Source organism: Cuculus canorus, chromosome 5 (genome assembly GCF_017976375.1).
Source record: "Cuculus canorus isolate bCucCan1 chromosome 5, bCucCan1.pri, whole genome shotgun sequence".
Classification (NCBI taxonomy): domain Eukaryota; kingdom Metazoa; phylum Chordata; class Aves; order Cuculiformes; family Cuculidae; genus Cuculus; species Cuculus canorus.
In genome coordinates this window covers 53,086,375-53,111,744 of record NC_071405.1, presented here as the reverse complement: position 1 = coordinate 53,111,744, position 25,370 = coordinate 53,086,375, and the positions used below count along the sequence as shown (strand labels likewise).

General features: G+C 44.3%; 1 protein-coding gene across 7 annotated transcripts in view; it reads right to left on the bottom strand.

The window, feature by feature from the left end:
• Nucleotides 1–25,370, bottom strand: part of MAPKBP1 (mitogen-activated protein kinase binding protein 1) — a 102,627-nt gene that overhangs the window by 55,715 nt on the left and 21,542 nt on the right. For all 7 annotated transcript variants that reach the window (XM_054067482.1, XM_054067487.1, XM_054067481.1 and 4 more), the window contains one exon: nucleotides 15,213–15,304. In XM_054067482.1, the coding sequence (XP_053923457.1) occupies nucleotides 15,213–15,304 (92 nt within the window). The remainder of the gene's footprint in view (nucleotides 1–15,212; nucleotides 15,305–25,370) is intronic.

Here is a 25,370-nt window from a genome sequence, read left to right as displayed (position 1 = left end):
AAGCCACGCAAAGCGGCAGCTGCTCATACATGCACTGAATCGCCTGTCACCTTGCAGGCCTGACAAGCTTCAGAGGACATAAAGCACTGACAACAAATGCATGTGCACACACATATATGTATGTCTAGGTACATATACAGACATACATACATATGGCTCATGGCTGTCAACACATACACACGCACAGTCCACATTCCTCCTTTCCTCTCTTCCTCCAAATCACTCACTTCCCCAGGGGCAGGGAAGCAATACCAGCAATACACCTACATGAAGCACTCAATCAACTGGGCTGGGAATAGGAATTGCAGAGCCACATTTAATTCCAGCATTCTTGGCAAACACCCATTGAACACTGCAAATGAGCAGCCGCCCTGGGGGCTAAAGCAATGGGCAACTGATGATATGAAGGCTGGAGGAATAAATGGATCACCAAGACAGTTCATGACAAGAAAATGTGCTGATCGGTCAGATGAGAGACTGAGATACAGCAGAAAATGGAGCCTTGAGCAGAACCTGGCTGGTCCCAGCCACAACCAAGAGGATGAATGAAACAAACAGCCAGAACATGGCTGAAAACCTGAAGAGCTTTTCATCAAGACAGGGCATGCAACTTTTTCCAGGATGGATGCCACAGCATACTGCGTTAATTCTCGAGAAAGGACTTGTCCCCATATGCTGAGGTCTACTCCCAAAGTTACAGCAGTCAAAGGCACATCACGTAGAAGAGAACAACTCTCTGTCTTGACAGACCAGCCAACACACCTGCTTCGGGGATCTCTTGCTTCCCAGTTGTGCTCCACCCCTCTGCTTGCTCTCAAGAGCCAGTCCTTCTTCAATCAGCCTCTGGCTGACAGCCCCAGATCTGCCATTCTCAGCAACATGCCGTAAGCTTCGTACTGAGTCTTGGGCTTCCTGGACTTGCTCATTCTGAACTATTCTTGACCTGCTTGTAGTTCTATTTTAATTGGTGGAGCTGTAACAGCAATTTCTCTAACTGACCAGATGTCTACAGCTAATCTGTTTCACTTCTGTTTATCTTTGTGTGATACAATCATAGTTTTATATAAATAACAATAATGAGCAGTTATTTTATGTAGACTGAGATATTTACCACTAACACCAGGACATAGTAGAAAGAAATGCAGGCACAGTATGATAGCAGAGGCCTTGAGAAGCGGAGAGTTGGGATGCAGTGCAGAGGAGTACTGGCACGGGATGATAAAAGAAGAAGCACATGCTTGGCAGCAGGGACCCCAAGGCTGTGAACAACTCACCCATGGTCTATTATAGAAATACAGACCTGGAGCTGAACAAAAGAGGTTTTAGGGGTAACAAAGAAATAATATCCAACATGCATCAAAGACACCATATACAGAGTGAATTCAGAAGAATTGTGGTTTTAGGCCATCTGATAAAGAGAAAAGTGTGAAAGTGCATTAGCAAACATATAAAAAATGACACAGGTGAACCCTGGGGTGAGAAAAAAAATCCAGCAACACACACATCGTACACGTCCCAGCAAAGGGCTGCAGAGGCTGAATAAACACAGCATTACCCTCAAAGGTCTGACTCCAAGATCCAAAGGAGCAACACAAGGGTGAGCATAACACCAAGACAGACAAATAGAAACAAAGAAATGTGTTACAGTTTTAGTTGTGTTACCACAATTATTGAGACATTTTCTATATGTAAGTATTCTAACGCATTATTATTCTTTCTTTTTCTGCAATAATTAGTGGTAGTGTAAAATGATTCTTTAATTAGAGTGTTAAGAATTCAGTTATGCTAACAGTAAATCCTTCTGTTTTTATTTTCATACACACAGAAACCCCATATACGCAAGGGGTCCTTCCTCTTCACCCATAAACAACACTGAGCTCAACAAATGCCCAGGGGAGTGTCTCAGAGAAAAGAAAATGCACATATCTAGGGGAAGAGGAATCAATGAAAGACAAGTTGGAAGAAAAAAAGTGAAAAGACATTTTTAAAACCCTGGGCAAATAGCAGTTCAGAGGAAAAGGCAAGAAGAGATAAAGAGAAGCAAAGTTTACAGTAAAATTGCTGCAGAACAATCAAATCTGCCATCAAGCGCTGAACGAATTTAGCTCTTCAGCCCAAAGGTATAAGGAGAGAAGATAGGAACTCTCTCTGAAGGCACCCTCCTGGGAACAAGCAGCTCCCTGCAGAGATGTGCAGACCCATGTGCTTACACGGGAATGTCTGACTCTAAATTTCAAGTCTGCACTGACTTCTCTGCAAGAGCAGCTCCCACCACGCCACAAAGCCTCAATAGCTGAATAAGTGTCTTCCCTTAAAATCAAGTCCCAAAGGAAAAATATATCCAGCTTGCAAGCGATTGCCCAACACTTCTGTTTTCAGCAACATGCACAGCCAGAGCATTTCCTCACCATGCCTACGCAGCTCAGGAACAGGGAAAAAGATCTATATATCAAACCAATCATGTGGGACAGACAAACACAACAGTTCATGGCAGATGCCGGAGGGCTTTAATTGTTTTACCATGAGCAAGCAGTGTAGTCAATATTAAAGTGGCATCAATTAAAGGAGTAAACCAAAAAGTAATGCCATTTAACTCTCTACCCGTTCTCATCTAATTAACCCTCAGAAAGCAGCATACTGAAGCAGGCCTGTCTCCTTGAGGAGCACAGCCACACCGGGGTAAGGTGCTGAGCAGGCCCCCCTACTGCCCATGGAGCCAGCATGGATCTCTCCTGTGTTCCAGAGCAGACTACAAAAGCCCCCACTGCGGCAGAGAAACTGGAGCAGCTTTTCCCCTTGAATGCTTCAGTAAGCATAATCCTTGCCGCATCTCTGCGTGTCAGAGGAAAAAAAAAAACCAAACCCAAACCTGCTTCTTCGAAAGCCTGGAGTTAAAGGATCACCTGCTCGAATGGTCAGCTGTTTTCAGCTCCTCTAAGCATGGCCCAGGCCCACAGCCACCTCGGGCAGCAAGCTGCCAGGCCAGCAAAAAGGCAATAAAGCCTCCTGCCAGCCCTGCCTATTCAGAGCCCTACAAGGTCAGGCTGGCAGATGCTGAAAGAAGGGGCAGGAGGGAGCCTGCTTCTGCCCACTGCTGCTGTCAGGGCTGCAACCCACGGGAAACCTGCTGCGGCTCCCGGGGCCAAACATCCAGACCTTTTGTCAGGTCACTGCCTCAGTCCCACCGCTTCTCAGAGCGGGAACAGCTCAGGCACTACCAGAATGGCGAAAATCAACTCTGCCTACATTATCTTTTTAGGAGCCTTGTGACAGCTCTGGCTTTAATGGAAGATGAACATTTACCTCTGCCTGTGCCTCAGCATAATATACAGCATTTTAAATGCACTATAACTTTTCTTCAGAGGAGCTAATGAGCATCATTTGTCAGAAGACCTGAAAAGACATCTTACCTGGAAGAAGAAATCATGATAAAACTCAGTTTAGTTTTCTTATATATCTACATGTCCTGTCACAGAGAACCGCAGCCAATTCAGAGTCTAAGGCCAACAATCATAAGGTCAGCATTGCAAAAGCATAGCAACTGACACCAAAGGCAAGGAAGGGGCTGCTATCAGCTTTGTCGGTCCTTGACTGCCAGCTGAAGGAATCAGGTTCAGGGACACAGCAGGCCAGTGTGTGTGTGCACTCTGCAGGGCATGGCTTCCAGCACAAGCGTAGCTGGGAGGACCAAGTCCTACATCTGGTTCCTAAGCAATAGTCTGGGCACTTCTGGGCATGCTTGCCATAAACAAAATATGTTGCTTCTTGGCAGATCTTGGCTATCCTAATATGATTTTCTTTCACTTCTAACTTGTTGCCTTTCTGACACCCAAGACCATCTACAGTGCTAGATCTTCCAGGCAGAGAAGGATCGACTGCCTGTTGTTCACACCTGGTGATGTGTCCTTTGGACTGCATGTACTTCTTTTAAGTTAAACTCTGTTTTGTGTCAAGGTTCCCAGGAGACACAGTGCCTGTTTTGAGATTCTTAGAAAGGGTGGAGCTCTGCTGAGGCAGCTGGTATCTCATTTTCATCCCAGACTTTGCATTTCAGTCCCCATTATCACCCTTGCTATTATGCAAGCACAGGACTTGGCTCACAAACAAGTCGTGTTGCTGCACCAAGATGCTGGTTGCTAGGAAGTGTAATTGCTAGTGAGATACAGAGCAGGTAGAGAAGAGAGCAGGTTGCTACGTGCAGGTACACAGGCACTCCTGCTCTATGCCATCCCTCTCCTTTCCCAGGCAATGGGCAAACTCCAGGGGGTTGCAGAGCTTCAAGCTGAGAAAAGGTCTGCATGTTCCAAAAGAGTCAAGGCAGCATGTTTTGCAACCACTCCTCTTCCCTATTCCGCTAGCACGCTATAGTTTTCCAAAGCTGTCAAAGCTTCCCACTTGCAGAGCTCTATGAGAGTGTTTAGCTCTGTTATTAAATAAAGCAGACATGCTTATTCTCTTCCTTTAATTTCTTTGCCCATAAGCTGCAAGTGACCCACACCATGGGACTGCTTTTTCTTTTTTTGACTCCTATTTTTTTAAATAGTAACTTCCCTTTAGTTCTCATGCTAGTTAATGAGATCAAGCATGAAGTAATAACCTAACCATCTACACGGTATTATTTCTAGTTTGTCTCCCACATTAAAAATCAAATTGGTGCAACTGGCACAGTGAAAGATTGGGGACAGTCCACGTTTCTCTTAGTAAGACAGGTTAAAGTCAGATATCATCAATACAGTCATTAAAACAGCAACTGTTGTAGCTATTCTGACAGGCCTGATAACACTCTCTCCTTGAGGGAACTGGAATGTTTGCCCTGGAACTAGGATGGAAGCAGTAACAAGCACGTACTATATAGTTCTTCTCAATATGGTTTGTCAGGCACCCCAAATAGCAGCAAACTTGCAGGACTCCTCCAAGAAGCCCTATTTTTCCCTGTTCCCAGCCACAGGAATCCAGCACAGGAAAGCTTTTTCTTTGTCACACAAATTTCACTGCAGCTTTAAAAGATAAAAGCGTTCCTGTTTCTCTGCTCTCACTTTCTTCATCACTAACATTTTTGGCAACAGTAAGATGCTACGTTCTAACACAAACTTTCTTGAGGGCTCAGCTAATACCCCCAAAACACTGCACAGGCAGTGCCTGGACCTGCCACACCAGTTGTGTGAGGTAATACAGGACTGGAATTACCTAACTAGACTTGCCCTACCCACACTAAGAAACTTTATTTATGGCTTGCTCACACCACCGCAGAATCACATACAAAAAGAAACCCCCTCTCCAGGTTTTTCATCATTTAATGTGAAAGCATATTCACATGGCCTGCATGAATACTGCAGGTAAGGAGCCTTCTTTGGCCCAGAATAAAGGTCCCACAATTCATTCTTACAATAAAAACTATCCCTAACTTCATTGTTATTTGAAGTAATTATTTGAAGTAATTGAAAATTGAAATTATTATTTGAAGTAATACAAGAAATTGCATGTAAAAATGCTCTGATGTTCAGGAAAAATGCAAAACGCAGCACTGAAGAGATGCCTATGCAAACTTCATCCAATTTCCCTCTGTAAAACTGAGGGCATTTCTTTCTGCCACCACCCCCAAGAGTGTCTTGACAGCAACACTCACTCTCTGTCAAGAACCAGACCAGGCTTGCTCAGCACTGGGAATGGGTACAAAGGAGGACACAGAGACAATGGAGTCAGGAGGCTCTGGTGTTCTTTGCCTTAATCATGTCCTTCACTTTCTGTGCATATACATACCACAATGTCATCTGAGCTCATATGTGAAAACGTGGGATGTTCAGCAGGAGCAGCACACTGCCGAGGCTCTTAAGGAGCAACACAACGTGTCTTTATGAACTTGGCTGCCCGGAGGGCTGACTAGTGTATGATGTCAGGAGAAGAGCGTCCAACCTAGCAGGGGTAAGGATTGCTGTACAAGACAACATTTTTTAAGTCATCTTTTTTTAAAAAGGAAAAAAAATCATTTGTGATCTTCTCTACCATCCAGTTCTGTGGCAGACTTAACACAGAGAAAAAAAAAGTCTCAGTTCTCCATGTCCTACAATACATTGCCTTTTTCCCATTGTTGGGTTTTTCAGAAAAAGTCTTCTTGTCCTTCAAACTCTCAATATCACCTCAAACACAGAAAAAATGCAGAAAACCATACTTGTGGTGGGACCCCACCTGTAATACTGTGTCCAGCTCTGGAGTCCTCAGCACATGAAAGACATAGACCTGTTGAAGTGGGTCCAGAGGAGGCCATGAAGATGTGCAGAGGGCTGGAACATCTCCCAAACAAGGACAGGCTGAGAGAGATGGGCTTGCTTAGCCTAGAGGAGACAAGGCTCCAGGGAGAACTTATAGCAGACTTCCAGTACTAAGAAGGGGCCTACAAGAAAGATGAGGAGGGACTTTTTATCAGGGAGTATAATGATAGGACAAGCAGTAATGGTTTTAAGCTGAAAGATGGAAGAATTAGATACTAGAAAGAAATTTTTTACTGTGTGGGTGGTGGGGCACTGGAACAGTCTGCACAAGGAAGCAGTGGATGTGCCATCCCTGGAAACATTCAAGGTTGGATGGGGCTCTGAGCAACCTGTTTGAGTTGAAGATGTCCCTGCTTACTGCAAGGGCAATGGACTAGGTAACCTTTGGAAGTCTCTTGCAACATATACTGTTCTCTGATTCTTTGATGTTTCTGTCCCCAACTCTGTACTTTTGAAGATGGAGAGAGAAAGGAGGAAGAGTTATCCGCTCATCTCTGAACTGAACCCAGTTTTCTGCTCAACTCCAAGCAAGATTGCCCACATCCCAAGCAGATGTTCCCAGGCAATTTGTTCTGGGGAAAGGTACCTGCTCCTGCACTCCCTCTCTCCACAGAATTTCTGGTGAACAAATTTGTGAAACATTTCCCAAAATATTTCACTACGATTGGACCACTCCATTGAAAAATTCTCAATTCAACCTAAATGTCAAAAACCATCTGGCAATGTAAACAGGTCAAGGCTTCCCACTGTAGCTTTCAGAGTTTTGTTCAGGTTTGTCTGGGGTTTTTGGTTTGGTGGGTTTGTTTGTTTGATGTGGGTTTGTTTGTTTGGTGTGGGGGTTTTTTTGTTTCTTTTTAAAACAGCAGCAGACTGCTACCAAGGGTCACTAGAACTCAACTTTGATTCAATCCTGAGGCTAGAGAGCAGGTAGTGCCTGTCAACAGGGTGGGTCCTCCCACTGAAGGGCTGCAAGAGGAAGCACAGATTGCTGCTCCTCACTTGGGGGAGGTTCTGTAGTAACACTGGGATGCAGCAGCAGCTTCTGTGCTGAGCACAGCTGCAGAGTCCGACCCTTCCCCGGTGCCTGACAGAAAGGAGGAAGCACAGAAGCATGGATGAACACAGGCTCAAGCCTGACAGGATGGGAAAGGAAGCATTTTGGGAGAAAAGGCTCATATCACGTGGCTTTGGCGGAAAGACAGGGGGAAAAAGGGGGCATTCGTTCCTGGCACCTTGAAGGTGGATACTGTATCAGACCTGCTGCTGCTGCCAGATCTTCAAACAGTCACTGTGGGACAAAGCGTCACATTTCATTTGTCCCAAGGCTGTACAGCTGGCTATAGAACAGCAATCCTACCCCCTTGTAGCTTGAAAGCTGGATTAGCATATGGCCCTCTGAAGAAGTAACCAGAATCTCTGTGTACATCAAAACAGCAGCTCGTCTCAAAGGGAGCTGGCAATGCCAACAGCAGCACTGTCCTGACTTAGTTTTTCTATACCAGTGCAACACAAGGTACAAAGTCACACAGGGACTGAAGCAAAGCGTCCCACAAAAATCCCCCCTGTCCACCACATGAGCTTCAACCTACTCCACTGCTAGTAAAGTTGGCATTAACTACTTCTCCAGCCAGTAGCTGAGCTCTCAGAGTCAAGGGCTCCCACTCCCAACACTTTCCCTCCAGCAGTCTGACAGCATCCTGATGCTACAGTCTTCAGCACGTGCAGCACAGACAGCAACACTTTTGGCAGAGGCTTGACACAGTCTCCCTCTGGGTTAGTAAGAAGCTTTTCTGCCCAGCTATTTTGAGATTTTGTCTTATTTTTCACCCTTTTCTGCTGGATGGCAAGTTTGCTGCAGGTCTGGAGCTTCACTGCTGTTTCATTACTTAAGATCCCATCAAATGTTGTTTGTGGCAGGTATAGATTTTAAATTAATAGAACATGACATTAAAGCCACCCTCAGATACACACCCGGCAGCCAATTTGCCAGGGTTGACTCCATTCTGCTAAGGGCTTAAACCAGGGGAGTTTGCCTGCAGCTCTAGGTGACCATTAGTACCACTTCATTTGCTTCTCCATCTCCTCTTCTGCCAAATCAAGCAAGATTACAGCCAAACTGGATCAATATACAACTGTTCAGTAAAAAACTACTTTTTAGGTGCAGTTTTATTACAGAGACATGGATCAATGTGGAAGAGTCACCAAGTACTCACAAAAGGGGAGATGAAGTGAAAAACAGTGTAGAAATTCTTGCCTAGCTGTATGAGCATGTGGAAACAGCTCAGACGAGCAAGACTGCACCTACTTCATTAGGCAGCATCTTTTCCATCTGAAGCGCAGTGATGGGGATTCAGGACTGAACACATCTGCTACCCAGAGGGGAAAAGAGCAATTGCTCCAGGACTGCAAGATTGTTAACCTGTGAATTTCACAGGCCAACAGCAAGAGAGCAGGGGAGTGGCCACACTCCCCTTAAATCCATCTCTGCAAACTAAAATATCAAAGTTATGATTCTTTGGCTGGAGAATAAAGCACTGTTGCAAAGGGGATCTCCATTCTCCTGTCTAAGTACAAAGAGTTCGCTCACTTGCCAGAAACAAAGACTTGCATTAGCCTTCCTCAGCCCACTCTCCCCATCTAACCTATGTTAATAAAAGCAAGGAGTGAAAGGAGGTATTTCATACTTCATGACTTCCTATCTCAGTGCAGACTTGGTCCTTTCCCTCCACTGGGTATTTAAGACAGGGAGATTTAAAAGTTTAAGAAAGTATCCCAGCTTCTTTCCCAGAGTTCTGCTATTGCTAGGGAAAGAAAGGGAGGGAAGGGTTTTCCTACTATTCATCAACTTTTGGGGCACTTTCAGGACACTGAAACCTGGTGTTGTTCCCTCTTGGTGCATAAAAGTTCGGTTTGGTTCTAATGGCCCAGCTCAAACCCAGCTGCAATCACAGCCCTTCAATTCAAATTGTATTTAATAATCTCAATGAAGGGAATTTTCTCATCTTCTTCTCCATGTCCACCACCACAATTTTGTCAGCTGGAAATTCTCCCCAGAAGGCACATACAAGCCCAGTGGTCTCACCGAAGAGACACATTAACTACAGTTCAGATTCCTGGGAGATGGGGAGGGGAAAGAGTTCTAACCCTTGAAAGGCAACTGTCCCATTTGAAAGAACACAAAGCAAGCTGCCTCTGGTGTGGTCAAAGATGCCAAAATTTGCTTTGAACCACAGATAAGAACTTCACTTTAGGGAAGGTTTCTACAGTCTTTATAACACTGCAGGATTCTCCTTTAGAAAAGGGCATACAAAGAAGGCCCAGAAATTCTCCTTCAGAGGTCTGGGTAAAGCAAACTTAAAGCCAGCACCAGCAGAACTGTATTTATCTACTGGCAACCCAACAGTTCGAGTATTTCAATGTCTCTGTGCCCATTCAGGCTGCATTTGGGACACAATCAAATATCATTATAGCATTTATGCTAGGGGAAGACTAGTGAAGAACTGAACCTGCACAGAGCAGTAGAGCTTTGCACAAACTACGCATTTCCCAAAAGGTACATATGGTCTATAAAAACGTTGATTTTGATTCCTTCTGTGCACCTACAGCTTTCTAAAGGCAACTAACATTGTGTCACCCAAGCGAAGTGATCAATCCGTTAAGAAAAATACGTTCTGAAATAACACAGGAATACTTTTCACTTTAAAAATTAGGATATCATCCACATAGCCACCAATTCTAATCTGGGCACAACGGTCTTGCAGTCTTGAAACAATCACAGTTCAGAACAGTATTTGGCCTCACTCACCAGCAGCTGGCTCCTAGATCTGCCTTCCACAATTCATTCCTGTACCCCACTGACCAAAACCTTCCACTTTAAAGAAGAAGGAAAGAGCGAGGTAACATCATGCCTGGCAAAGTTACGCAATGTTTATCCTAAATGTTATTCTGCCGTTGTGGGTTATGTGCTGCTTAAGGTAAAGGGAAATTGTTCTAAGCTTAAAACAAATTATGTTGTGCAGTAATCTATCTACATAATGTTGGAAAATGATGATTAAAACTTTCCAAGAAACTCCATATATGGATGGGCTGGAAAAGACTTAGCCTTAAAGCCTAGCTACCAGAACTGGAAAGAGGTATTTGGGAGCAAACCGACAACCACTTCTGGAAAAGAAAAATCCTCACTCCTTCAGCTTCCAGTGGGATTTATCGCTCAGTTGTGCAAGATAGCTCTACCCGTGCTGAGCAGACTCCTGGCTGGATTAAAACTGCGCTCATTTCCCGCAGTGCTCCTCCCCTTCCTCCCTTTGCTGTGACACAGACGCCGGTCACTGCACTGCCTGGGCAGGATCTGACACTTACCTCCCTTGATCAGCGGACAGGGAGCCAGGAAGGGCATGACTCAGAAGGGTGACAGAGTTAAGAGGATTCCACTTGCTACTGCAAACCAGCCAAGGATAAGGGATGGAACAGGAGACACAGTGGAATGAGGAGACTGTGGCTCAACTCTGCTGCAGCGCAGGTTAGCACACAAGAGGCTGCTGCACTGAGAGCCAACATGCACAGCACAGTAGCAGTAAAATAAATTTGACCCAGACAGCTGTGCAGTTTTCTCATTTTGAACACATCAAACCACTATTCACTTCCAAGTATTAATTGTCCTATCTCAAAACAGTCTCAAGGTGATGAAGCTTGTCTCACTCTTCAACAAGATCTTGTGGCAAAAAGTAGCCAGAGAAAAGATATCTCTATCTTAACTTTGATAGCATATCTCCTCCTTTTACTGTCCCTCCTGTCCTATCTATAAGTAAGAGTGATTCATTTGGAAATGGTACAGAATATAGGAGCATCCAAATCATTTGTTCATCAAATGTACCACGCACACACAGACACACATTGCTACAGCAATTTCTGAGAGAAATACGAGTAAATTCATTTCACTACACCTCATGGAGGATTCACTATATTAAACTCATGTCTGCCTTTTGCAGGAGTTGCTGTATGTAAAGAGCTACGCTAGAGAGCTGAAGGGGAGGAAAGAATATGCAAGCTGAGACCAATCAGCTCATTACATATGCTATGCATCAAATACCATTTTCCCCAGCAAGGACACTAATGTGAGAAATCCCTGACTTCTGTCAGAGTGGCTGACAAGCAGAGCTAGAGAGGCTTAAGCTTGCCAGAACGTGACACAACAGTGTTTAAACGATGCTGCACACTGAACAGCACAAAGCACTACTTTCCTGTTCCTCAGGAAGAAAAAGCAGTGACTGCTCCCTAAGGCAGGCAAGTGCCTCACGCGAAGACAAGGTTCCCAACCAGCTATCGTGACCAGCTGAGAACCAAGGAAAGAAGAATAAAGCAAAGCAAAATAAATCAGTCACACCAACACACAAGGCTTAAAACCAACAGCAAACACAATCCCAAAACAGATAATCTCACTCCAGCTATCGGAGCAGCTGGTCTAAAATTTAAATGGATAGACGTTCCCCTTACTGTCCCCCCTTTTTTCCCCCTTTTTTAATGCTCCTCATCCTCAGAGGATTTTCTTAGCTTTGTTTTCTTTCCTGTTTCTAGGAAACAACCTCAACTTGCTACTGCAAAAGGAAGAAAAAAGAAAAAAAAAAAAAAAAAGAGAGAAGTGCATTGAAAAAGCAATGGGGAAAATAAAACTGAAAGAAAAAGACAACAGGCTATTTGTCCTGCCACAAGAAGTAAAAAATCCAGCATGTTTCTGTTCCACTCACTTTCCCCACAAGATTGGCTTGGTTACTCACTGTATAACCCTAACAGAGATCAAATTAAGCAAGGTTATTTCACTTGCCAGCAAAAAAAAAAACCCAAAAGACCCAAAGAAAAACAGGCGAGTGCAGGCAGCAGTTATAAGACTTTCAGATAGGATGCAATTTTTCTCTCCTATGTTGTTTCATCTCCCAAGACAACAGCCTTATATGAAACTGGTGGCCTAGAGTATCTGCAGCACTCGATGCCTTATGCCTTTAGTCTTTATGGCAGACGTGAAGGAAAAAGCCTCCTGTAACACAAGCATCCCACCAAAACAATACCAGGGTCAGCAAAGCTGCTGCACACGCTGCCAGAGTGAAAGCTTCACTAGGGTCAAAGAAAAGAAAGTATAAAAGGTTCAAAAGCCAGTAAGAAGGAAAGCTCTTTGGCACTACCATGGAGCTGGAATGAGCTTGGGTTGCACTTGGAAATGCTTTTTTTCAGGAGATTCAGAAACTCCAAGAAATACAAAAGCCAGAAAAGCAATTGTACTTAAAAACAAAAATCACTTTAGGCAAACCAGAGACTAGAGCTATGATTCTGCTCAAAGAATGCCGAGCTTCTCATGCACTAGCGCTCATTCACATAAGCATTCATATGCCTGGTATGGATGAAGTCAGGATGCCTCAGGCAACTGTTTTGATCTCAACCAAATTAATCTAGGTATGTTGAAAGTGTTCTTAGGAAAATACAGAGTTGTTACGTAAATTCAGCCTCTAGGGGTAGGACAGACCGGAGGAGCAAAGCATCTGTGTGTCAAGATTGCAAAACCTCAGAAGATGGAGGAAATCACTGGAGTACCTGGAGCACAGCTATAGATGACCAAGTTCCATGGACAGGTCATGAACCAACTGTGCGTGAACCTTAACCACTCTGCTACAACTGCCTCATGTAAGAAGCTTTGCTGTCCAGTAAATTCAAACAAATAGAAACAAAAATAAACAAAATAAAGCCTATGTACCAGAAACACCAGGGTTCTTGCAAATCAAGAGGAAATTCATGGGAAACAAGAAGGGGGGAGGGCACCAGTACCTCTATCATGTTTTGACTTAACTAATGCTAGTTCTGTTAGAGAGTGTCTTGACTGCAGCAAATCACAACCTCATCACAAAACAAGCACCCATGGCACAAGAGCAGCAAGTCATATAAGCTATTACATTGTAACAACAAACATCTGGTATATTCCATAGGTTTCCTGCCCAAGCCATAAGATGCTACCACCAACAAGTAAGAACAGGAATTCCCTTCTAAAGCCCTAAGAAACCACATAACCTCTTAATTACCCAAAATAGTCTCCAGGTGTCCTCATGCTTGATTAAATCAATGTTAGGCATGCAGAAGCTCATCAGAGGACATCACTATTAACAAAACTAATCTATCTTTAGTTATGCAAGAGCCCAAAACATGTTTACTGCACTTGTTCTCTTCTCCCTCTCCTTGCCCTCTTCAAGTGTGAGCATATTCAGTGTCAGAAGACATGCACAGGAAGAGGCAATACACTGGAATATATCTGCCTGGCTCCAAAGGGTTCAAGCATAAAGGATGCCGTCAAGCACAGATGTGGATCTCAACTTGTATGTATCTTAACAGACTGCCCACTGACAGAAAACGAGGCAATGGGCAGAAATTAGAACACATGAAATTCCATTTGAACTAGGAAATAGTAAAGAAAAAAAAAAAAAAACACCCCACTTTGTTTTTGGCACTGCAAGAGTCGTGAAACACTGGAACAGGCTGCCCAGAGAACTTGTAGAGTCTGCATCCTTAGAGATATGCAAAAGCTGCCTGGCCATGGTCCTGGGCATTCCACCCTAGGTGGCCCTGCTCGAGCATGGGGGTTGGGCTAGATGATCTCCAGTGGTTCCTCCCAACCACAATGATTCTGTGAACCAGGATATTGCTAGGATGGGCAGTTTCCAGCCAGTTTTACTGACCCCTTCTCTCATTTTGGCCACAAATACAGAATCCTTAAGTGTTCCTAGCCTGTTTTTTATATACTTGAAAAGATCATCTATAATTCTTGTGGAAGTTCCTTTCTTCTAACTCAAGCTTTCATGTCTTAAGAGTATGTCTATGTAATGCCACTTGGAGATATCGCCCTTCCTCTACTTTAGTTTGCTGACCAGCAGAATAAAGAAGCTCAGAGGAAGAGCCAAGACCATATGGACTTCTGTAGCCCAGCCAGCTGGAGTAAGCACACATAATGCTCCCTTAGGTAGCGAAGGTTTTTCCTGAAGAGTCACTCTTCTGTCTTCTCAATCTGTTCCCACTACAGTATCACAGCTAAGTTGCAGAAATACCTCATCTCAACAGCCACACTTCCACTGGCAGGGTAAAATGGTTTTCCTCCCCACCTTTTTCAAAATGACATCTGTTACAAGACTTCTACCTGCATTTCTCACAGTCTCTCTTAATATTTTTCAAGGGCCACATTCTTTCTGACAAGTCCCATCCCACAGACCAGCAAACATGACATGCTCTGCTCCTCCTTAGACACACACCTTTGGGTGAGTTCTGCCTTCAGCAAAATCAGGATCTGGCCCCAAATATCTATGATGTTGTTAAACATGTGATTCGCAAATCCACAACTCCAGCTCTCAGCTATGTCCCTCTAGGTAGCTCCTTTGCTGTCCATCAAAGTCTCCTTCTGGACATCTCCATCTAGACTTAGACTGTGGGTGGTAGATGTGTTGCACTTCAAAGAATACATACACAAGGGGCTGTCAGCCTGAAATCCTTCTCCCCATTTGGATGAGGAACATGGTAACTCATAAATTGCAACGCATATACAAGAAGGCTTTTATCAATTAATTGAAAGCATCACTTGCTCCAGTAGGTACACATTGGTTTAAGATCACATTGAGTTACATGTAAGTTCATCACATCAGAAAGCACAGTTAAAAAGTCCACAATGTATTTAACTCCCAGCTTAGAGCAAGAGGAAGGAGAAGGGTTCCATGAAAGAGATTCCATTAAAAGGTAACAAGTAAAATGCAATCCCTCTCCCTTGCCAACGCCAAGTCTCATCGTGCCCTGGTGTTAAAAGTCCGAAGAGCAGTAAATAGCCCCCCTATAGGAGACCTTTGGGCAAAAACTCTGAATCTTTATGTTGATTCATCAGTTCTGGTTTATCTTAGCTTTGAAGAATGTTAAGTGACTCACCCTGCTGGATAAGCAACGAGGCCAGTTCTGGGGTCACAGGCTAATCCTCTGCCTCCTGACACAGTTATCCCCAGCACCTTCTCCAAAGTCACCTAGTGCATATGAAAAAGAAAACAAAAAGTATCATTAAATACGAGTGCCATTCAAATGGACCCATACACAAGATGTTGATGGTCTGGTTCACACTGGCACTGCGAAGAATCACAGGTCCCAGAAATTCACTGACAATCATCTAGGTACAGAAGCAATTTCAACATAGGCACAGTAAAATCCTGCTGGGGTACAGAGTTGTCAACCCACTGATTACTTTGTCTATGCCAGAGCACTGCAAATCATTATAAAGACAGAGGATTGCAAGCAGCAGATAGTACTGGTGAGAAGCTGCGATATACATTCACTGTCCACTGATCCCCATCCTCCCAGCAAGAACAGCAAACCACTTTCTCCAGAGTTCTTTCCAAAAATAATTTCCAGGTTGACCTCCCCTCTTTATCTCCCCCATCCAGTGGTAGATGGTTCATTCTGGTCCCAAGCTTGTATTCCTAGGAACCGAATACTCAGTTTTTCCCACAGTGCTTCAGTGGGAAACCGCATCCAGTGAACAAGGGCATCACTCCCGGGAACCTCAAGAGACAGAACAGCTTATATGACTAGGTTCACAAGCCCGCATAGCAATGATTTATGCAAGAGACACTAATCCAACATGCTTGCTTTTCCCGCTGAGCAAAGATCTCAACTATTTTTAGGAAAAGAAAAGAATTGCAACTGGGAAGAGCTCCTCGTCAGATACAGTCATTCACAGCTAGGCCTCTGTGGCAAGAAGCTGGAAAAAGCCAAAACAAAAGGGGAAGGGAGGGGGACAGACAGACACGACACAATATTTTAGGGAGTGCTCCCTGGCAGGGAAAGCATCAGAATTTAGTCATTAACCTAAAGCAAAAGGTTACAGTGGGATCATACTGCACTAAATCTGGCTTATGGCATGAAAGAACTCGGCCTCTAAGCACAAACCCGTTCTCAGCCTTGGGGTTGTTTTGACCGACAAAATTATTCTCTTTCCTTTACATTTGCACAGCTTGATTTTATTTATTATACATTCGATGTATACATTCCTTCTCAGTATTGCTGTCTCTGCCAAACTCCTGCATTTTACTGGGTCACAGACTTCTGTTTTTAATTATCATCATCTAAGCTGTATTTGGTTAAGGCCTCAAGGGCATGGACGTGGCATAAAAAGTTACCATTGTAATAATTACTGCTATCTTTAATAGCTGCCCTGAAGATGAAAATCTTGTATTAACACCAACATGGTGCACAAAAGACAGGGGTAGGGCAAGTTCCCCACGTCACTCTGACCACACAGCTTATCAGACCTGAGCAGTTCAGCTGAAGCGTGAAGAAACAAGGACTCACTAAGCTCATGTCTCAGGTTACTAGGGGAGGTGACAGAAGTAAGCCCACACAAAGAATGCCTTGCTTCAACCGGTAAAACAGGGCTGAGGTTCCACCACTCAACATGGGCCGTCCATGCTTCAGCTAGTTCAAATTTGGCCTGCCTTTAAACCAGTGACATGGAAAGCGCAAGATTTCATATCCTAGTCTCTGGAACAACTTGGTCTTTTTTCCCCTCTTAGTAATAATAAACCCCAGACACTGTGAGATAGTAGGAAAAAACACCAAATTGTCCCCTTCCCTTGCAAAATTAGTATCTTTGGAAACATGTTCTTTTACAAAACTCCACTGGGTTTTTTGTTAAATATAAGAACATACAATTAAAAATGCATTTACAAATCCACTGGTAAAGAAAGGAAATAGTTTTGTTCCAACTTGATGTTGGAACACAAATGTTGGGGGAGAGAAGAAATGAAGGAGGCTAAGAAGATATCTACTTTTCAAGGCTCATTAACAATACTTCAAAACACGTTTATTTTTAAAGCAGCATCACAATTGCACAGAGAGAAGAACCCAATTCTTCTACTGCTGAGATTCTAGCTCCTATCAGCAGTTCCCAACCCATCAAACTAACAGAGGTTTAAATTCCTATAGAAACTGCATTCTTGACAGCAAAGGAGGAAGTGGAAAAGACATGTTATTCAAGTGCTCCAATCTAGATAAGGCAGCAGTTACTTGATGCTGTCAGCAAACATCAATTTAACAATGTTGTTCTTAGCTTACGCTGTTCGGCACAGGTTTTGGCTTAGGCTGGCTGTAATTGCAACTATCTTAAAAGGCACTACTTGACCTTGGCTATGCAGCTATTCAGCAGCAATTCAGCAACCTGCTTTCACCACCAGGTACGCTTTTGCTCTTTGAGGATGTGTATCAAGTGTTCTCTCTCAGTGTGCAGTCTTATGCCACAGCTGCCTGCTCTGGAGGGGACAGTTCCTTCCTCCCTCATCCCAATGACACCCCCCACCCCCCACCCCGGTTTCCCTTATGCCAGCACTAGTGTGGCAACTGCCTGCCCAGCACGCCAAACCAGCAGAAAACTATGTTGGAGGTTTTGTTTTCTGGCTGACAGCTGAGGAAGCCCCAGGGAGCTCAAAGCCAGGGTAAAGAAAAACTGTCCCCTTACAGCAGCAACTACGGGAATTCAGCCTTACCTCCAAAACCCACCCTGTACTTGGCAGCGTGGAAAAATCTGCCCACTCCTACTCTTTAAGAAGGAGAGAAACTGAACAAGAATACAGCCAGGTTGGATGGGGCCTTGGGCAGCCTGCTTTAGTGGGATGTCCCTGCCCATGGCAGGGAGGTTGGAACTAGATGATCTTTAAGGTCCCTTCCAACCCTAACTGTACTATGATGACACTATGATGATGAACTTGGCACTCTAACCCCACCAACAGCAAAACGTCACACTCACTTTAGCTTCCTCTCACACACCAGGGTCTGTGGAGGCCCCACACTGCTCTGTCAATAGACTATTTGTGCCACCGCTAGGAGGTGGAAAGCCTACCTTTCTCCTACGGTCAGCCCACTGCTTGACACAAAAAGGGTAGCTCAGTGTCCAGTTCCAATTATTATACTGCCAGTGAGTAATCTGGCTTCCAATAAATCACTCATTGCATTAGAAAAAAAGAGCAACTATCAAGGGCACTGGTATTGATAGACCAATACCACAGAAACAGGTACCTGTGTCCAGAGACTCGTAACTAATTTTCTGAAGAAGACTTCCTTTCTTTTGCTCTTAGTCTTAGTTTTAAAACATTCCTAATGTAAAGAATTTGAAAGACAACCCCATGAGCCTATCCAATGGATGCTCTCACAACACCTCTGCATGATAATTCTTGAGTATTGAAAATAGACCACTTCAAAAAAAGAGTACATGTAAATTTAAAATTGGTCTTATGACACTTGTGAGCTCTGCTCCCATCAGCCTGCCCCCAATACACCACAGCTTTATCCCCATGGACAGCGTCCAGGCTAGGTGATGTGACAGCAAGAGACAGTCAGTCACCTGTCACAAAACTAGAAAGAAGAATGAAAAATATTTCAGAGAGAAAAAACAATAGACACTGATCCAGTGTAGATTGGATCCTCTCAACTTGCCAGCTAAAACAACAAAGTTAATAATTTAATTAGAGCAGGAGTACACCAATTTTAACTTCCTATTCTGGAATTAAGATTTCTCAGCAAAGGGCAAATCTGTGGATAAAGGTCTGCCATTATCCCAACCTCTGAAATTATGACTTACAACAAGGTAGGAACCCACTTCCTCACATGTCAAGCGCAGTTTCCCAGTCCTACACTGCCAGAACCGCTGCCATTTATACAAGTTTCCCAGGTGGTATTTCAGCACATCCCAATCAGAAATAAATCTCCCGACACACCTTTCCAAATCTGAGCTGAGCTGAGCTGACAGGACCTGGAGAGTCCCCCTGCAGATCTGAAACACCATGGTCGTTAACAACAGCTCCCATATTGGCCCAATTTGCTTCCCACGGTCATCAGATGTGGTTGCTTGCTCAGGCTTTCAAAGACAATCAATGGGCCACCTCACACCTTCCTCCAAGCCTGGAAACAACTGCAAGATTAAACTTGACACTTTGTGCACCTAAATTAGAGGTGTGGAGAGGAGGCCAGCTATCCACATTTGTTACTTCATCCTAAGGCTTCTATTAGTAGTATTTTCAGTCAAGGTTCTCAACATGATTTGCAAATGTTATCAAAATAATTGACATAAGGTGCTTCTGCAGTTCACTTTGTATTGTTGCGATGCTACATGTAACCATCCTGTCTCCATTCCTTTAAGGTCAAATTTTTTTTATTTTTTTTTCAAATTTGGAGGCTCAATACACATTGTCAGGCACCCAAACCAGAATCAGCTGTGCAGCTAACACCTGTCTTGCAAAACCTGATATTCACTCAATTTATAGGTTTAAATCTAAATTTGGCTGCTTGGAGTTGCATAAACATGTAAAGAAATTCTAGTGCCTGAGCAGATCACTTACCCTACTCCTTCCATGTCAAATCCCAAGATCATCAAACAGTTCCCACACCTGGCAGGACCAGACAAACAGAGTCCTGAACTGCAAGATTTGAGGTACTGACAGGTATTCATGGCAGTCAGGCCTCCCCAGGGAGAGGGGCCTGGCTACAACCCAATCCCACCTGAAAACCAAAGGGCACTTCTGAGAGCAGCCCTTGCTTCTCTTGGGCACAGTCCCATACAGCACGAGGGGAAAGCCCACACCTGCGTGACAAAGCCATAGAACCTCTGTCTTACTACTGAGGCACAGATAATCCTTTCACAGAGTCCAGTCTAAATGGCCCTGGCCAGCCTGGTTTGCCTTTTCAAGAAACAAGATGCATCACTAGCTGCTCCCAGCTCTCAGAGTGAGTTTCGTACTCATGCATGCTCTTCCTGTTGTTTTGAGGAAGTTACCACAAGTGATTGTTTCCACGTGCCAACAGGACAATGTGGAAATCCTTGCAAGATCAGTTCAATTTCAGCCCCCCTGCAAGCACTCTCTTTCTTTCCACCATTTGCATACCTTTGGGACTGTCTGCACCGCCAAGTTGTACAGGAAGCAAACACTGTGGCCTGCACATCTAGACAGCACACTGTTAGAAAGCCATAGTAAACACACCCAGCGCAGTAATAAATTTCCACCAAAATGGGTGCCAAAGGTGACAACCTTGTTATAGCAACGGTCCCACCTGACCTGAGCTGACAGGTGTTCTCCCTCCAGCTGCCCTGTCTTACTACTGAGCTATTGCTGCTGGGTAGGAGTCCCTGTTTCTATGCTTGCTTGCCCACCAACAGACTTCTGCAGTCTGGCTCCACCTTAAAGAAAGAAAGGAAAAGAAAATTTCAAGGGAAAGCCATTTTTAACATCAGGTATCCCTCAAATAGTTTAAACTATAGGCTGAATAATGCTGCTGTTCACCCAAACAACCTCCATAGGCCAGCAGACAACTAAGCTGGAGTTCAGCAACATTTCAGCCCCTCTTCACCAAACACATATGCTCAAGAAATTAGAGGGTTTTCCAATTTGATTACCTCACCTCCTGCCTTCTAATACTATCCATGTTTTCTTCTGGGCTCAAAACCTCATCATTCTCTATAAATACAATGTATTTAAGCATGGAAATAAAGAAAAAAATCAATTGAGAGGATACGTGGAGGGATACCCTGGGGGATGATGTGATTGAGAGCAGCCCTGCGGAGAAGGACTTGGGGGTGCTGGTCAATGAGAAGCTCGACATGAGCCAACAATGTGTGTTCGCAGCTCAGAAGGCCAACCGTATCCTGGGCTGCATCAAAAGAAGCGTGGCCAGCAGGTCGAGGGAAGTGATTCTGCCCCTCTATTCCTCTCCTGAGACCTCACCGGGAGTACTGTGTCCAGTTCTGGAATCCTCAACATAAGAAGGATATGGAGCTGTTGGAACGAGTGCAGAGGAGGTCTACAAAGATGATCAGAGGGCTGGAGCACCTTCCCTACGAGGACAGGCTGAGAGAGTTGGGGTTGTTCAGCCTGGAGAAAAAGCTCAGAGGAGATCTTATAGTGACTTTCCAGTACCTGAAAGGGGCCTACACGAAAGTTGGGAGAGGGACTATTCATAAAAGGCTTGTGGTGATAGGATGAGGGGGAACAGGTATAAACTGGAGAGAGGCAGATTTAGAGTAGACATTGGGAAGAATTTATTCACTAAGAGTGGTGAGACACTGGAACAGGTTGCCAATGGAAGTTGTGGCTGCCCCATCCCTGGAGGTGTTCAAGGCCAGGTTGGATGGGGCCTTGGGCAGTCCAATCTAGTGGGATGTCCCTGCCCATGGCAGGGGGGTTGGAGCGAGATGATCTTTAAGGTCCCTTCCAAACCTAACTATTCTATGATTCTATGATACATGCAACTCTCCAATGCTCAAAAACACCATCGAGCAGAGAAAACTGATGAACAGTACTACCCATACGTTCCAGTACTCATGACATTAGGCCAGAGGCTACAGCCTGGGAAGACCATGTCCAGCAAGCAGATGAATCTGTTCCAGACTTCATGAGATTGGCCATGTTGGATCAGATAGTATCTAGCCCTAATCACCATTTCCATTTGCAGTCATACGTGAAGGAGAAAAAACAGTAAGAACAGTATCATAAACAAACATATGGACTAAGTTTCAGAGCAGGGAAAGCAAATTTGATTCTCTCTCACATCCTGTCAATCTCCCAATCTCAAAATAGATATTCTCAATTTTTAATCTATTTCAGTAGAGTTCACTACCATGAACCTACACCACTTTGTCTTTAAAAGCTTCGTATTCACAACATCTTTTGGCAAGGAACTCCACCAGTCTGGTACATGTTGCAGGAAGAACCATCTCTCATTGCTTGTTTTAAACCTGACTTCTACCTGTTTCGTTTGATGTGCCCTAGTTCTAGTACAGTAAGAGAGAGTGAATAGTCAATCCTCACCTACTATCTTTAGGTGGCTCATGATTTTGTAAGGCACTATACTGTCACCCCTAAGCCATCTGCGTTCCAAGTACAAGAGTCTTCACTTACTCAGTTTATGGCAGTCCTGAAAGCCATTTCATATCTTTGATCAGCTCTCATGCTCTTCCATAAGACTCGTTCCAGGTCCACTATATCCCTTTCAAGATGAAAGAGGAAACACCAAGACTACAAATGTGACCACTGCCAGTGTTTACAGATCAGAATAATACCTTCTTCTGGTTTGCTCTCCATTCTTTTTTTTCCATTAATATCTTCCACTCAATCTTGACATCCAAGATCATCTACAGTCAGCATTGAGAAAGTCACCCTGCTCAGCAAAGTCAGGAATAAGAACTCCTGCTGCTTTGCACTTGGAAATTTATGTCTGTTCCCCTATGGAAAGGGAAATCCTATTCTTGAATCAACAGCTTGATTTCAACTTCCTCCTTCCTTTCCATGCCTTTGTGAGCACTTATTCATGAACAAGAACATTCTCGGAGAGAGCTCTTGCAGTACAATTATTCCATTCCACTCCAGAATGGCTACTTCAATAAATGTCCATATGCAGACAATTTTAAAAGCCTTCCCATGAGCCCATGTATAACACAGTTAACGTCTGAATCCATTTAATTAACTAGCAGCATCGATTCAGCAGGAAAAGACAACATCCATCAAAGTTCATCTATCTTCTACTGCACAATGTGCCTGCCTTCATCCCTCTCCTGCCTGAATGCGGGTATATTAATAATGCATGTGCAAAGGCAAGCTTTCCTGAGAAAGTTGTGGACACAGAAATCCCAGAGATACATAAACCATGAAGGTTCCTTTGGAGACCCTTCCCTAGCATATCAAGTAATCGGTTAGCCTCTTGTCTGAGTAGCAGCTACACATTCATCTGTTCTTTTTACTTAAAAAAATACTTTTACAGCTTGATTTGAGACCCAAATACTCTTAAATTCTAGCAATACATTGATGGGTGGAGCTCCAAAATCAGACCCAAATTTCACAGCAGCATTTTGCTTTTCACATCCTTCTCCCTGTATCCTGTTCTCAGTGTTTCCAGCATCACTGCACACACTCCAACGAGTTTTCTGTGCTTACAGGCTGCCCAGGGAGACGGTTGAGTCACCATCTCTGGAGGTATTTAAAAGACGGGTGGATGAGATGCTCAGGTTTAGTGGTTGATAGGAATGGTTGGACTCGATGATCCTGGAGGGGAGGTCTTTTCCAACCTACTGATTCTGTGATACTCTGATTCTTTGAAAGTCATATTAATGCACTCTGGTATCCAATACATGAAAAGGCATCGTAGCTGTACATTGTCAGCGTCAGCATTTAAGAAAGAGCTGTCTATTTCTTACATAAGAGAAATTTGATACAGCAGGCCAAATCTCACAGCTGGCCCTGTTTGTAAATCTCTGCTGCTGCCCCTGAGCCCCACTGCAAAAAAGCACGTTTAACCTCCAGGGACCAGCGTGCATGCTATAGGCTCTAATCCACCGTCTGAAAACACTGCCTGGTCTCCTGTTACTGCTGCAGAAAAACAAAGGCTTTAAGTTTTACTTTTAGCTCTGCTGTGCTTTGTTTGGCACATTAAACACACAACACTAATTACAGTATACTATTCTACTTAAGGGGCTGTCAGCATTTCCACTGCAAAGCCTTCATTTCAGGGCTTTACAACACAGCTGTGAAATACTCATTTTGCACTTAAGCCTGACATGCAAAGGTCTGGCTTTGGCCCAGGTTCCTGGGCCTGTTTGGTTTTTTGGGACTTGGGGTTTTTGTTGTTGGTCTGGCAAAGGGAAAGCTGAAGAGGGGTGAATGGAATTAAGGGGTGATGGAATGCAAGGGATGTTTGACTTACAAGAGCACACAAACAAGAAACCCACTCAGCTCCAGGGTTGGTTTCTGCTCCTCACCTACCCAATGCCTCCCCATGTTCCAGTATGTGCACAGAGAGTATGCACTTTTAAAATTATTTTTATTAACTTTTTTTGAAGAGGCTTTTTTATCCTCTCCCTCCTCTCCAGCCTGAGCCTTCTGTTATTCAGCATCCAGTGCTAGCAAACAGTATTGTCTTGACAAGCATGAAGACTGAAAATATTCCACCTGCGAAAGCAACAGTAGTAAGCTGAGTTCCAACACACGACCAATTCAGAACATCTCTGCCTTGCCAGAGCAGTCTCCATGTTTCTCACAGTAAATCTCACAAACGTTGCTTGCTGCCACCACTGCCTAACTGACCCTCTAGGAACTACTCCATGACCATCAAACTGATTTCACGCAATCCACCACACAGACTTGTTGCAACATTTCAAAGTGTTTCGAGCCAATGCTCAATTTGAAGCAGCACTCATGAGGCAAAAGGATTCAGAGCTCTGACTGACCACTCAACAACTCCTCACATTTTAATCAATTTAAAAAAAAAAAACAAACCCAACAAATCAAACACCTGATCAGAACACCATCATCTGCAACAAGCACTTTCCAATTTAAGGTAATGTGATTTCAGGACAGCCACTTTAAGAACGTCAGGGAATGATCTTACACAAGACAAATTATGAATGATGCACCTTGGCACAGGTGATGGGAAGTTACACCACATTTGTAAACCTGCATAAAAGCGGAGGTGGGGTGGTGGGGCATTCTGAGGGAAATGCTGAGCTGATGGCTCTGCCAGGTGTTACTACAATGGCTGCACAGGGGTGTGCACACATTTTCAAAAGTGGATTCAGGCAGCTGAGAGAAGAAGGAACAAAACAGGGACAGAGTTGGAAGAAAGGTAACATGAGCAACCCAGTGTCCCTGCAGTCTGCCTTCCCACACGTGCCTGCACACACTGTGCGTGCGTTTCTCCATCCCTCCACAGTTACTCTTGACTGCTCTCTCCTCTTGGCCTCCCCACAGTGCTGGCTGCTTTCAGGCTGATTCCAGCTGTCAGGATCGCATTCCTGAGCCATCAGCCCCAGCTGTCGGTCAGCCCCAGCTGCCAGGGCCTACGTGCTGAATATGCACTCTGCCTTCTTCTTCATGCACCTGGAGTAAGGCAGTCCCAGGGAGGCCACAAATACCGTTGCATGGCCCCAGAGACGTGGGTGGAAGGCTACTGAAAGCACCTCTAGCAAGAACTGTAGTGAGGGAACTCAGACTTGACCACAGCACACGCCTGCAAGTGTCCCTGTGGCCTGCAAAAGAGGATACATAGTGAGTTAACTTCTTA